General features: G+C 51.1%; 1 protein-coding gene across 4 annotated transcripts in view; it reads right to left on the bottom strand.

The window, feature by feature from the left end:
• Nucleotides 1–6691: 6691 nt before the first annotated feature.
• The window catches only part of CAMKK1 (calcium/calmodulin dependent protein kinase kinase 1), a 28457-nt gene continuing 20946 nt past the window's right edge, over nt 6692–14202 (bottom strand). For 2 of the 4 annotated variants that reach the window (XM_045487676.1, XM_045487678.1), the window contains 3 exons: nt 13871–13999; nt 11625–11728; nt 6692–8739 (listed from right to left, as the gene is read on the bottom strand). In XM_045487676.1, the coding sequence (XP_045343632.1) occupies nt 8667–8739; nt 11625–11728; nt 13871–13999 (306 nt within the window). In that variant the 3' untranslated portion in view covers nt 6692–8666. Of the gene's footprint in view, nt 8740–9953; nt 10958–11624; nt 11729–13870; nt 14000–14202 lie in introns of those variants that run through there. The other 2 variants (XM_045487677.1, XM_045487679.1) reach the window with 2 other exon arrangements.

Raw genomic sequence — 14202 nt, 5'->3', positions numbered from 1 at the left:
CCTATAAATTAGCCTCTACACTTACAGAGTTGTAAAATACCCTAATCAATAGTAAGTCAGAAGTCAAGCAAAGATACACATCCCCAGAAAATCAGATGATCGCCAGCTGGAACTGGCAGGTTGGACAACACCTGACACTACACTGAGAGGACATCAGTGTAGTTCTTTTTCCTATTCCTTTTTCCTATGTCCAAGTCTGGATGATTTTTTATTAACAGAGGAAACCAGGGAAGTGGGACATTGGGACAGACAGGATAGGGAGTTCCACGAAGGAAGTGATCAAGTGGCAAATGTGGTGGAACTTGGCTTAGGTCTAGAGGTTTGTTGACTGTTGGTGACCTTGAGGAGACCAATGTCCATGAAGGGGAAGGTACATTAATGGTGCAATGTGAGAAGTTATGGACGACTCTTTTGAAAAGTTTGTGAAGATGGAGGCTAGGAGACAAGGGAGGATATTAACAGGGTGTTCTACAGAATTCACTTTCTTTTTTTTCTTTGACTGAAGTTGGCCACACCCTTTCCTTTCTTTCTCTCCCATTCAGGGATGAGGGGAATAAAAATAATAGAAGCATACCTCTCCTAGGGTAACAAAAGGAAAAGCCATTAAAAGGCAATATAAGCTTCTAAGGTGAAATCAAATGCTACCCAAGAACTGGTAACATGGCCCACTGACCTGATGTGATGCCTATTCAGAGATGTTCTTTAATGCTGTTTTAAATTGGGCAAACATAACCTCATGCTCCACACCCCCAAGTTCATGTCTATCCTTGGAACATGTACAGGTTGTTAGTTAAGGAAAAATTTCCACGGTTAAAAGAAAGGTTATGAGGCGGCTGGCCCTGGTGAGGGGGTTGTATCCATGTCCCCCAACCTGCTACACAGCTGAATTCTTGAAAGGACTATCATCCCTCATTTTCTCCATCTGACTTGACCATTCAGCCTCATGGACACTGATGGCAACTCCCTAGTTCTTGAAAGTGCACACACTCTTCCATTATAAAGCCACACTTGGTTTTTCTTTTTCACCTTCCCTGTCCCTCCTGCTCCAATGCCTTTTTGGGTTCTTCCTCTTTATCCAGTCCTCCATGGGTCAATCCTAGACCCTCTTTCTTCTCACCCCATGCTCACACTCTAGGCCATCTTATCACATCCATGGCTTCCAATTCCACTGCCAACCATACTCCAAGGACACCCACATCTCCATCTCTGGTTCTCCCCTCTCCTCCAAGCTCCAGATCCACATGTCTAACTATCTACCACACATCTTCCCTTGAATATCTCAAGGCACCTCTGCTTCCTACGTCTCCCTCTTGTCCGTCTGCTTCTTTGCATCCTCTTGGCTACTGCTCCTCAGCTTATTTCCATCCCAGCTATCATTGTATCCTATCTTGTCTGGACACTGCAGTGGCCTTCCCCCCTCCCCCCCCCCCCTCCGATTTCTCCGTTTTTCTGATTCCTTCACCCTTATGCCTCCTCTACACTGTAGCCAGACTGATCCTTTCAATACACATTATCCAGGTCTGCCTCCCCTCCAGCTTCACTATGCACTGTTCTCCTCACTCCCAACATCTCCGCTTCAGTTGGTAAGCACCATGCTCCCTCTTACCACAGGATTCTTGCACAACCGGATCTCTGTTTGGAGCTTTCTTTCCTCCCCCTTGGCCTAGTTAGTTCTTCCTCAACTTCAGATCTCAGCTGGAACCTCCTTTTCTCTGGGAAACCTCCCTAACTACTCTTAGAAAGCCACCACAACAAGCCTTTCCTATACAGCACTCATGTCAGTTCAAAATCATCCACACACATGCGTGGCAACTTGATTAATGTCTATTGCCTGCAATAGACTGTGAGAGCCATGAGAGCAGGAATAGTGTTGATTTAGCTGAGTGTCTAAGTCAGTGTCGAATTATAGAAGGCCCTGGACATATACTGAAACGATGGATGGATTGATGGATGGATGGATGGGTGAATGGATGCACATACCTAAAGAAAATGAGACTTTTGTCCACATTATATTTAGAAGCATGGAGCAACAGATCTACTACCCATCTTTACCAAATTCTAGACCAGGGCTATCCATGTCAACCATCACTGTTTGTTAAAATCACCTAGGTAAGGATACATACTTGCAACTGGTAGATAAATAAGTTTTGGAGATGTAATACACGGTACAGTGATTATAGAGAACAAAACTATTATAAATATTAAACTTTCTAAGAGACTAGATCTTTTTTTTTTTTTTAATTTTTTTTTTCAACGTTTATTTATTTTTGGGACAGAGAGAGAGCATGAACGGGGGAGGGGCAGAGAGAGAGGGAGACACAGAATCGGAAACAGGCTCCAGGCTCTGAGCCATCCGCCCAGAGCCCGACGCGGGGCTCGAACTCACGGACCGCGAGATCGTGACCTGGCTGAAGTCGGACGCTTAACCGACTGTGCCACCCAGGCGCCCCGACTAAGAGACTAGATCTTAATTGTTCCCACCACTAGAAGAAATGATAAGTATGTGAAGAGACAGAGGTGTCAGCTGATGCTACAATGGCAATCATATTGTAGTACCAATGTATCAAATCAATATGTTGTACACCTTAAACATACTATATTAAATGGCAATTACATCTCAATTAAAACTGATGAAGAAACTTAAAAATCAACTGAAAAGATTGGAAGCTAGGAAGCTGAAAAGATTACATACTGTATGATTCCAACTCTGACATTCTGGAAAAAGCAAAAGTATGGATACAGTAAAAAGACAGTGGTTGCCAGGGGTTGGGGATTTGTAAGGGGTGAGGGTGGGGGGAGGGAGGGATAGACAGGTGGAACATGGGGGATTTCTTAGGGCAGTGGAACTATTCTGTACCAAACTGTAAGGATGGAGACATGATATACATTTGTCAAAACTCATACAATGTACAACACAGAGTAAACTCTCAACTGTGGTCTTTAGTTAATGATGATGTGTCCTTACTGCCTCACCATTTGTGACAAATGTACCACACTAAAGCAAGATGTTACTAACAGGGGAAACTGGGAGGCCAGAGAGGAGGTTGAGAGGGTATAACAGGGGACTCTCTTTGTACTTTCCTTTCAAAGTTTCTGTAAGCCTAAAACGTTCCAAAAAATAAAGTCTATTAATTAAAAAAAAAAAAAAATCATGACTCCCAGACCAGTTAAATCAGATCTCTGAGGGTTGAGCCCAGGCATCAGGGTGTTTTCAAAGCTCCCTAGGAGATCCTGGCATGTAGGCATGTTGATAACTACTATCTAGACTGAATTGGGAATGGGAGGGGGAGACGGCAGCTGGGAGCCCTCTCTCAGCTCTGAGGCAGGTTTCCCAGGAAGGTGGGTGGATATTGGCACGCCTTGCCTAAAAGGAGATGGGAACAGCGAGGGGATCCTCTTTTGTGAAGGCCCCAGAACCTTAGGGATGGTCCCTTGGACTCTGGGGGAGACCAAGTGTACAGGTTTAACCAGCTTCTTCCTGTGTTGCAGCTCCCCATTGTTCCCTTTCTGTTCCTTCAGCATAGAGCCCTGTCCAGGCCATGGGGGTTGGGGGGGTGGGAGGGGCTCTTGAGGAGACCAAAGGTCTGCGGGCAGGGTGGGGGGGGGGGGGCAGGGAGGGGAATGTCACAAGATCCTCAATGCAGACAGCAGCAGCCAATTGCAAGGACCACGGCTAGGAAAGTGACTGATCTTGCAGGGGATGGGGCAGAGTGAGCCAGTCAGTAACAGGAAAGAAAGAGCCACAGCAGAGGGCATCTGAGAGAGAAAGCAGGAGGGGCTTCCTCCCACATATCCTGGAGTGTGGGGCAGTAGCCTTTGGAAAGCCAAAGGGGTGGAAATCTGGGTTATAGCTACAGGGGAGTCCTGAGCTAGTTTGCTAGGCTGAGGAGCAGGAACAGGGAACTGGAAAAAGCCAGAGATATACAGGCCAGAGAAAGGCCTCATTACAGATCAGGTGGAGAGAATGGGGCTCCCAGAGGGAAGGCCCCATCTTGTGATTCAGCTGAGAGATGCTTTTTGAACGGTCTCCATCATGGTGAAACAGTCAATGGGCAGATATAAGTTGAGAAAGTGACTCAGCCAGTGGATGAAGTTGCAATTCCTGGGCCCTGATTCCAGTCTTGTGGGAGAAGGACTGGACACCAGACCACATACCAAGGGTGTCTCAGGGGCTATGGACCAGGGATGGATTCCTAGAGGAGGTGACTTGGGAGATGGTGGGGGCCCAGGCAGTGGGGAGGGCAGGGAGGCTGACCACAAGGCTGGGATGGGCTAATGACAAACTGGTCAGCTTAACCTGGGAGGGGATTGGTAGCTGCCCCGGAGAATGAGAGGATACGGACTTTGTTCCCTGGGTTGTCCTAGCTGGAGAAATAAATGGGTATGAGATCCCAGAGGGCAAAGCCAGGTCTGTGTATGTATGGGGGAGGGGACCTGGGAAGAAGATGGTCATTTAAGCCATGGCCACCCAGTCCACCAGGGGGCTGGAGTGGTGCAGGGAGTCCTTGCAGACCAGGGCTCTGTACTGCTGGTGAGAGGAAGAACAAGCTTTTCTCCAGACCCTTCTGGGCCTCAGTTGATCCCCAGAGTCCAGTGCCACCCACTGCATGGCTCCCCTGGCCACTCTCGGCAGGGTCCCAATGGCCCAGGAAGCAGGCCTGCTTGTTTGCCCAAGGGGTGTGCAGGCATGTGTGTGTTTGTGTGTAAGAGACTCCATTATCTGTGGGGTGTTTATATGGGTCCCAGTATATGTCTGGGTGTCCCCCTGGGAAAATTGGAACCCACAGTAGACTTGAGCACCCCTCCCTCTTCTACCTTATACTGAGACCACGTAGGATAATAAGTATTGGGGAGATCAGATTCCAAACAAAGTGCCCATGGGTCCCAGAGCCCAAAGAGATTCTCTGCACGTAATCAGGGCACTCCAAGGGCAAACCCCAGACTGGCCCCGGGCCTTCAGTTGGACACCACTGGCCTCAGCTCAGCTCCCCTGTGTTTAGGCTTGGAAGTACAGCCTCTGTCTCTGGTTTTCCTAGATGTCCTTACCCTGTGCAGGGTTCTCCATTTTCCTGGCAGCTGATGTGGGAAGACCTGGGTGGGGTGGGTGGGCTGGGGACCTGGGCTCTAGTCTGGCTCTTCCCTGGCTTGCCATGTGACGGAGCGAGACACTATTTCCTGAGCCTCAGTTTCCCTACCACGGTGTGCCTCCTAGAGTGGTTGTCCTTGTGGGGAAATGGTGTCATGCACCTGTGGTCCTATTCAAAGCTCTTATGCATGATTTGGCCTGTCATACCCAGGCCCAGGGCTTGGTGACCAATGCCAGGGATGAACCAACCCCTTGAAGGTGGGACTGACTTTGACAAGCAAAGGCAGGGATGAGGGAAGGCGGCGTGCTAGAGGAGTGGGTGGGTCTGGAGAGCTGTGGGGAGTAAGGACTCAATGGAGTGTGGGGCATGGTTAGGAAACCATCCAGAGAGGGTAGCAGGGTTGATGGCAGGGGCCTCAAACTGGAGGAGCATGGTAGGGTTCTGAGAGGGAGGAGTATGGCCAGGTTGGTGCCTGAAGATTGCTCTGGCAGGCAGTGACAGGATGGATTGGAGTCCTAAGGACCAAGGCCAGTGGTCTTCCTCAGTGAGGAAGTGAGAGATGGTGGGGAAGAACTGGGAACAGATCTACTTACTGGTCTCGGCATTTGGGAAACATCTGCCTGGCTACCAGTGTCCCTCTCGTAGAGGGCTTGGTACAGTCCCTCATGGGACCTTCACAGGATGACCAGGAAACATGCAGGAGAAACTTTGGTATCTTTCTCAGATGGAAAAACTGATCCCCAGGCTGGGTAGCCTTTGGCTTGGTCTCCTGGTGGGGCTCGTTTTACCCAGCTGGGAACTCCACAGACGGGTAAATACCAATCATGCAGGATATGCTGAGCCCATAGTCATTAAGGCTGGTTCCGGGCAGCTCCAGAGACAGAAAGTTCTTTTTAAGACCCTCCCTTGCTGAGTCCTTACTAGATACACAGCACTGTATCAGATGCTTGGCACCAGGACTTCATTTAATGTCACAAGAACCCCCCCGAGGAGGTGCTGCTGTTATCCACATTCTACCAATAAGACAACCGAGACTCCTCTCCTCCGATGGCTTGCCAAAGGTCACACAGAGCTATTAAAACAAAAGCTTGGATTCAAGCTCAAGGCTGTCTGGCCTCAATGATGACTGTTCATGATGGGCATGGGGGGCTACTATGAGCAGGAGACTGCAGGGTCCAGAGAGCCCATAGCAGTGCTCAAGGCCAAGGGGCCACAGTAAAGACACTAGGCTCATGTCACAGAGACTCCGTGATGCTCCACTGGGACTTTTGCCCTATGAGGAGTGGGATGGCTCCCAAAGACCCGACCTTGGGCTCCCTGGGCCCCTGTGAAACATGGGCAGCCCATTGGCTCCTAAACATCGTGTTCTTCCCAAGGAGGGGCCGCAGAACCTGCTCCAGAGCCTGAGCCACATCCTGGACTGTAGCTCCTCACCCTCCAGAGCCAGTCTTTCTCCCTCCCTCTCCCTCCTTTCCTCTTTCTCGCCTCCCTCCAGAGCGCCTCTCACCACTGTCCTGTTCAGACCCTTGCAGAAAAACTAGCAAAGCCAGCAATCCAGCTGGTGAGAAAGAGCACACATCCCGATGTCGAAAATGTACACACAGTTTGTTGTTGTTGTTGTTGTTTAACTCAAGAAAGGGCTTTTATTGTTTTTAACTCACTTCCTGGGAAGTTAATTTTTTAAACACTCTTATGGAGTTTGTTCATCATTTGTGCTACATTCAAAAGCAGTAATGCCAACCCAAACCTTCAGTGATGCGGTAAGCACCCCATCCAGGCTCACGTGGGCAATGAAGCCAGGCCCACCTTTGAGGTCTGCGAGGGCAGGTCCAATCGATGTAGGCCCCTGAAACTCCCACCCTCCAGGCCCCAGTGTAGAGATGCTCAAGGAAACTTGTGGATCTGTGATTAGCCTCCCATGAACTCTGAAAAAGTGTTCTTAAAAACAGTATCGAATTATTGTTTAAGCCCTGGATTACAATGCCTTAGTGCAGAGGGGCCAGGGAGAAATGTGGGCCCATTGACAATGGGCCACATTCTGCTCATAGCCTTAAAGACACATAGAAACTATATTACAGATGCACGTGCCAGTGCAAGACATGCAGGTGTGCTGTGTGCAGCAGATGGGCACGCACATGCGTGTGTGCGTGGAGGCGCGACACATACCCACAGGCACAAGGATGAACAGGACACAGACACTCCTCCAGCCCAGCCTCCCTTTCCTTCTCAGTGCCCGCCTTCCTGCAGTAGGAACCCCACGGAGGCAACTGAAATCCCGTGTTTAGCCCATGTTTTCAGGGGAGGTATCTGAGTCCTGCTTTATTTTCCTTTGGGGTCAATCTCTTGAGCATTTGGTCAGTAAGTGCCAAGCCAACCAGGCACAGATCCCAGGGAGAAGATAAAGTCTGCCCCAGCATGGCCAGGTCCACACACATGCTCCAGCGCACCAGCTCTGAGCAGGCTGAATGTCAACCGTCTTTGGGGTGAGGCAGTGGCAGGAGGCCCACCTCTCTGTGGCCACTTGCCAGCATGCACACCCCACCAGGGTCCCGCTTCCAGTGCTGCCTCCAACCTGGGCAGTTTGTCCTTCATTGTAGGAACGTGAGGGCAGCTTCTGGGGCCAGATGGGTAGGCCAGTGTAGGGTCGGAGATTGGATTCCAGTTACATCAGCATCTGCAAGGCCACAGCCCTGTGAGTCCAGGGCCTTTGGTCGGCCAGCCCCTGGTGTCTCTCCTACAGGGGAGCCACACGGGGAGGGAGTAAAGTGGGCAGGGAAGGTGGGTGCTCCTGGCTCAGGCCCCTGCCGGAAGCTTTCATTTAACCCATTCTCCCGGTGGCGCCGAGTGTGACAAAATCAAGGAAGGTCAGTCCATCCCACCTGGCTGCCAAATAATGAGGAGTGTGCCGGGAACCACCCAAAGCTGTAGGAGAGCTTTCTAGGTGTTCCCAAGCAGGCCTTTACACCACTCCACTCCTGACATCAAAAACAAAAGTAAAAGACAGCAAAAAGGGAATCTGAATTCTCCAATGCTGGCCCCTGCCTCCCTGAGGCCTAGGAATACCCACTGAGGGCTCAGAGCCTCCATGTCAGCATTCTCAGGAGACAAGAACTCCGGCAGGACCCCCTCTGAGGTGGGCAAGGTACAGCTCTCCATGCGCATGAGGCAGTGAGCCAGGCCCGCCTGGCTCCCCGTGGGCAGTCTCTGCTATGGTGGTAAGCCAGGACTCCACCTGCTACCTTGGTTTCCTACCTCCTGCCTTGCCAAGCAGCCAGGTGGCGTTTCTAAGGCACCATGGGCACCTCTCTTTCCCATAGGATGGATCCCATCAGGGAGAGCCAAGACAAGGAGAAAGGCCTTATGGGAGCCCTGCCCCCCAAGCCCCAGATGACAAACATTCCAGTCCTGTCCCTGGACTTGCGCGCTGAGGTCATGCAGCATGATAGAAGGAGGAGGGCCGGAAGAGGGGCCACAGTCCTCAGCCCCCTGCCCGCAGGGGCGACTGTCGGCATGAGGGCAGTGGGCCTTTGGAGGCGTGGGATGAGCGTGCTGCCGGCGGCCCTGGGCGCATGCAGGGGCTCAGGATGCAGCCTCATCTTCTTGAACGCCGGGGAGCTCCAGGCTCTTGCCCCCTTCGCCACACCTGTCTTTCCTGTTCAGGGGACACCACGGGCAGAGGGACCTCAGGGGTCAGAACATGCACTCAGGAAGACACTCTCACACATACTCACACAGCCATTCCTTTCCACAATTTCTCAGCCACGTCCCCCTACCCATTTCCCCAAGCTCACCTCAGCCTCGCCCCCCCCCCCCACACTGTGGCCCCTCTCCAGTCTCCCTACCCCTAGCGTCGGCCCACAACCCTCCACCATTCCTTGTCACCTGGAGATGAAGTCCACACTTCCCAGCCCGGCTTTCAGAGCTTCTCACAACCTGACCCGGCTGGCTCACAACCTGACCCAGGTCACGGGCTCTCCATGTTGACCTAGCTCAGCCCCCATGGTCCTGGGTAGAGGAGCTTTGGTTTTGAATTTCCTTTGCTTTGTTCACAGGGAAGAGTCTACCTACCAGTTTTGGAATTTCGTCATGTAGCGAATAGGTTCCTGTATCTGATTATTCCCCTAAGATCTTTCTTTTTAAATCACCAATGAATAGGTTCTGATATTTAAAAAAAAAAAAAAATCAATCCCATTTAACTCTACTATAGAGTTTCACCAGTTATCCCAAAGCATAAAAAACAGAGTCTGTCGGGGAGCCTGGGTGGCTCAGTTAGTTAAGAGTCTGACTTTGGCTCAGGTCATGATCTCATGGTTCACGGGTTTAGGTCCTGCGTCGGGCTCTATGCTGACAGCTCAGAGCCTGGAGCCTGCTTTGGATTCTATGTCTGCCTCTCTCTCTTAAAAATAAAAATGAAATAGGGGCGCCTGGGTGGCTCAGTTGGTTGAGCGTCCAACTTCAGCTCAGGTCATGATCTCACAGTCCGTGGGTTCGAGCCCCGCGTCGGGCTCTGTGCTGACAGCTCAGAGCCTGGAGCCTGCTTTGGATTCTGTGTCTCTATCTCTCTCTGCCCCTGCCCCGCTCATACTCGTGTCTCTCTCTCTGCCTCTCAAAAAGAATAAATGTTAAGAAAACAGTTTTTAATAAAATAAAACATTAAAAACAAAAACAAAAACAAAAACAAAAACAAAAAAAACCACAGAGTCGGGGCACCTGGGTGGCTCAGTCGGTTAAGCATGCAACTCTTGATTTCAGCTCAGGTCATGATGTCACTCACAGTTAATGAGTTCGAACCCCACATTGGGCTCTGCACGGACAAAGCCTGCTTGGGATTCAATCTCTCCTCTCTCCCTGACCCTACCCCACTTGCTCTCTCTCAAGATAAACTTAAAAATAAAAAAATAATAAATAAACTTAAAAATTAAAAAAAAAAAACAAAACAAAACAGAGTCTGTCAAGGATAAATGTTGGGACTCTATGATGAAGTAAAACCTACTTTTCAAAATTCAACTTGGGTTACAGAATTATAGAATTTTATAGCTGAAAAGGATTAAGCCCAGTCCTTTCACAGTCCAGATGAGGAAACGGGCCTTTCTCCCCATTAACGTGTCCATAAAAGGACAATGATTAGTACAACCTTGCTCGGTTTTATTCCTGGGTCCCAGTTCTGTGCCAGATATAGACTAGATGTCTTTAGCCTGTGACTGCCTTTTCGCACCCCTAGGGGGCACTGAATCACAGGCACTGAGCTAGAGTTACCAGATGTCCAGGTTTGTTCATCACGGTCCTACTTATGCCTTTTGTCCTGCCATAATTAGTAACAGATTCCTCTTTCACTCTCAAAAGTGGCTCCATTTAGATGTTAAATATGTGATCCCCTACACTAAACCCAATTCCAGCCTTGAGGCCTGCAGACCTAGAAGAACCCAGGGAACCCCTTCTTCCAGTCCTGCCCACCTCACTGAAGAGACAGGGAACTGAAAATAAGCTCAGTACCGTCAAGGCCTCTCCAAAGCCCCCCCCCCCCCCCCAACTCAACTTCCATTGGCCAGGAAATTTGTCAGCTGGAGAGCAGGAAGTTGGTATATGGACATTACTGAGTGCAAGCAACCTCTGGCTGGAGCAGACCCCAGCTCACCCACTGTGATGGGACTTGACACTTCTGAAGAGCCCACTTACAAAAGGGTGGCCTCACACGAAGCCAGCGCGTGGGCCCCTGCACAGCACAAGTGGTGCTACTCTTTCTGGACAGGCTGAGGTACGTAGACAACATCTGGCACTCACCTCTCTAGGGAGCACGCCTTTTCCACACAGCAGGTGGAAGGGGCGGAAGATGGGGGTGGGGGTGCACAACGTCTCCTCCCTGCAGCATCCTTCATGGGCCAGAGGAAAGCAACCAATGTCCCAGGACCACCTTCTGGTCTAGGACCCCTTAGGGTTTTCTCTCTGCAGGTCTGCGCACAAACTCCAGCAGGCCTTGTTGGCATCCCAAACTGACTTTTATTTTAATGGAAGAAGGCAGAAAAGCTGAGGACAAGGCTCACAGAGGTTTGGGGAATTGCTTCTCTGACCTCTCCTAGGAGGTGGTGAATGCACATGCCTGGGTCACAGTAGGGAGCCTTCAACAAACGGGAATCTCTTCCCTGGCCCTATCAGCCAACCCATCCATACTTGCTGGACAAACATTTACAAAGTGATGACTGAGCACATGGCCTCAGCAATGGCTGGAGGTAGCAGGAGCCACTCAGGAAGGCAGCTAACAATCCCCTGGGGCCAGGAAGAGTCAGCAGAAGTGCCCCTGCTTCCACAGACAAGCAACCTTCTACAAGGAGCGGATACGAGGCCTATCCGCAAGCCTCTACCAGGCTGCCGTGGGCTGAGGACAGAGGTGTAAACAGGGCCCTCCTCTGAGACCTGGCGAGTCCCCAGGCTCCAGGCTCAGCCTGCACAGCCCAGTGACAGTGAGAGTCTCGGGGATATAACACAGCCCCCACCCTACCCCAGGGAGCACCCTGCAGGCCTCAGCCCAGAGATACTTACGACAGTAAGTTTCCTGGAGCAGACATAGATCGCTCTTCCCTCCGAGCTTGGGGCTCAAATGGGTTCCCAAAGGAACGCTTTCTCAGCATGGACTTAACCAGGATCTGGGGAGGACACACATGTCAGAGTGAGGAACACAGAAACCCAGGCTCCCAGACACATTGGCAGCCTCTACTCTGATTCCCTAAGGGCACAGCTTCCAGGTGGCCCTGCTGAGACTCCCTTTCAGTCAGCAGAGAAAGGAAGAGAATTCCAAGCAGAGGAAATGGCAAGGGCACGAGCAGTGATGTTGAAAGGTGAATTCTGGGAATGGTGAGGAGCTCGGCACAACTGATGGGGGTGCCCAGAGGCCAGGAACAGACTACGAAGGGTCTGGAATGCCAGGCTGAAAGGGGGCTTTATCTTGAAGATATGGGGCATGCAATCAGGAAATGCTTTACAGCTAAGGTGGGGAGCATGGAGTGGAGGAGAGGTTGTGCCAGGCAGAGCAGAGAGGAAGCGCACAGCAGCCTGGGGGAGATGCCTGGACAGGTAGAGGCTGCTGTACCCCAGCTCTCTGACTTTGTCCCTCCTCCTGCAGCAAGAACAGTTCTACGCTGCTGCCTACACACACACACACACACACACACACACACACACACTCACAAACACATGCCTGGCATGGGGGTGCATTCAGTCATTCGTTTACTTCATTCATTCATTCATTCATTCATTCAATCAACAACTATTTATCAAGTGCCTAGCATATTCCAGACACTATTCTAGGTGCAGGGGCCACACTGAGGCAAAAATTCTTGCCCTTTATGGAGTTTATGTTCTAGTTAGGGGGACAAGTAGTAAATAAGACAAATCAGTAAAATACGTGAGTTAGTGATACAGGCTAAGGAGAAAACGCTAAAACAAGGCAGGAGGATATGGAAGGACAAAGAGGAGATGGGAACTTTTGATAAGGGGCCAGGGAAGGCCCACTTCTCACTGAGGTGACTTCGGAGTAAAGGTCTGAAGGGAGTGAGGAAGCGAGCCCTGCAGATTTCTGGGCAGGAGCACCCCCCAGGAGGAAAGGGAAGTGCAAAGGTTCTGGAGCAGCAGCTTATGCAGCACATGGTTGGAGCTGAGCAAATGGAGAGAGGAGAGGAGAGATGAGGTCCACAGGGAGATGGGGGCGGAAGGTACGCGGACTGTGCAGGCAGTCAAGGTTGTGGCTCCTACTCCGAGTGACATGGGAGCTTACGTGAGCAGGGTAGACATGAAAAGTGACATGAACAGTCACTGGGACCCACCCTGGCTGCTGAGCTGAGCACCAACTGTCATGCGGGTGACGGTGGAAGCAGGGGACAACTTGGGAGGCTATTCCAGTGGTTAATGGTGGCTAAGACAAAGGAAGGAGCAGCAGAGACCCTATGGGAGCTGACTGGTTCCAGAGACCACAGAGCCCTGGAGCTCTATGGAGCACAGGAATAAGCAGGACTCTGGCCACCTGTCCCTAGCTGGGCCTGGACCAAGCAGGGAGGGCTAATGCACACAGGCCTGATGTACCCACAGCACAGGTACCAGCTCTCTCTTTGCCTCGTGCTTACTCTGACTCGCTTGATACCTCAGTGCAGGGCAGGTCATGGTTCTCAGTGTCCTCCACAAAACCCCATGTGGCCACGAGGGGCTACATGAATAACTTCCAACAGTTAACATGGAAGATGTCCAGAGAAAGATGATAAAAAGTAAAATGTGAGAGGAGAGTGGAGGGAGCACATGGGTGCGGTCCAAAGAGCTCAGGGCCACCTCTCCAATTCAAACGCTTCCTATGCCTTCTTAGCATCATGTCCTTGACACAAAGTACAGCGCTTGGAAGCAAGGAGGGAGGGAGGGAGGGAGGGAGAGAGGGAAGAAAGGAAGGTAGGAAGGAAGGAAGGAAGGAAGGAAGGAAGGAAGGAAGGAGGGAAGGAGGGAAGGAGGGAAGGAAGAAAATATTTCTTCCAGTCATGGTGAAAGATCCTCGGTGAGGGCAGTATATTTTTTAAATCACTCACTCTCCTCACCAAGCCTCCTGGTCTCCCTACTGCAAGGCTGAATAACATGGCCTCTTTCCCCACTGCCTTCCAGCAGCGCCCCAGTAGATCAGCATTGGGGATGACTGACCAGATGGCCCTCTGTCCCCTGACAGGGCCCGCATAGAGCAAGTCTCAGGCAATGACCATGCCCTCCTCAGGCCCTCCCAGGATAAGGGAGTCTTTGGCCCATCACCCTCTTACCACCGTGGTCCAGCTGGGGATGAGCTTGACCGAGTTCTTCACTTCCTCCTCGGTCACCTCCACCACACTGCAGTGTTCCTCCTCTGAGGGAAGGGGCTCCTCCCCACTCTTGGTCACCCAGGGGTGCAACTGTGGAGTGGGAGGACAGAGAGAGGTCAGACAGACACCCAGTCAGCAAAGAATACCACGGGCATTCTATCAGCAATCGCCTTGAGGGGACCCAACACCCATAAACTCCCAATCCAAACCCAATATATATATGACTTGGCGTAGGGCTCTCTAGAAGGAGATACTGAGGCCTGTTTGCTGTGTCCAAGGCCAGCCCAGCTCAA

The sequence above is a fragment of the Leopardus geoffroyi genome, chromosome E1 (assembly GCF_018350155.1).
Source record: "Leopardus geoffroyi isolate Oge1 chromosome E1, O.geoffroyi_Oge1_pat1.0, whole genome shotgun sequence".
In the NCBI taxonomy this organism is placed as follows: Eukaryota; Metazoa; Chordata; class Mammalia; order Carnivora; family Felidae; genus Leopardus; species Leopardus geoffroyi.
The sequence above is the reverse complement of the archived record's forward strand: the minus strand, read 5'-3'. Positions and strand labels throughout refer to the sequence as shown.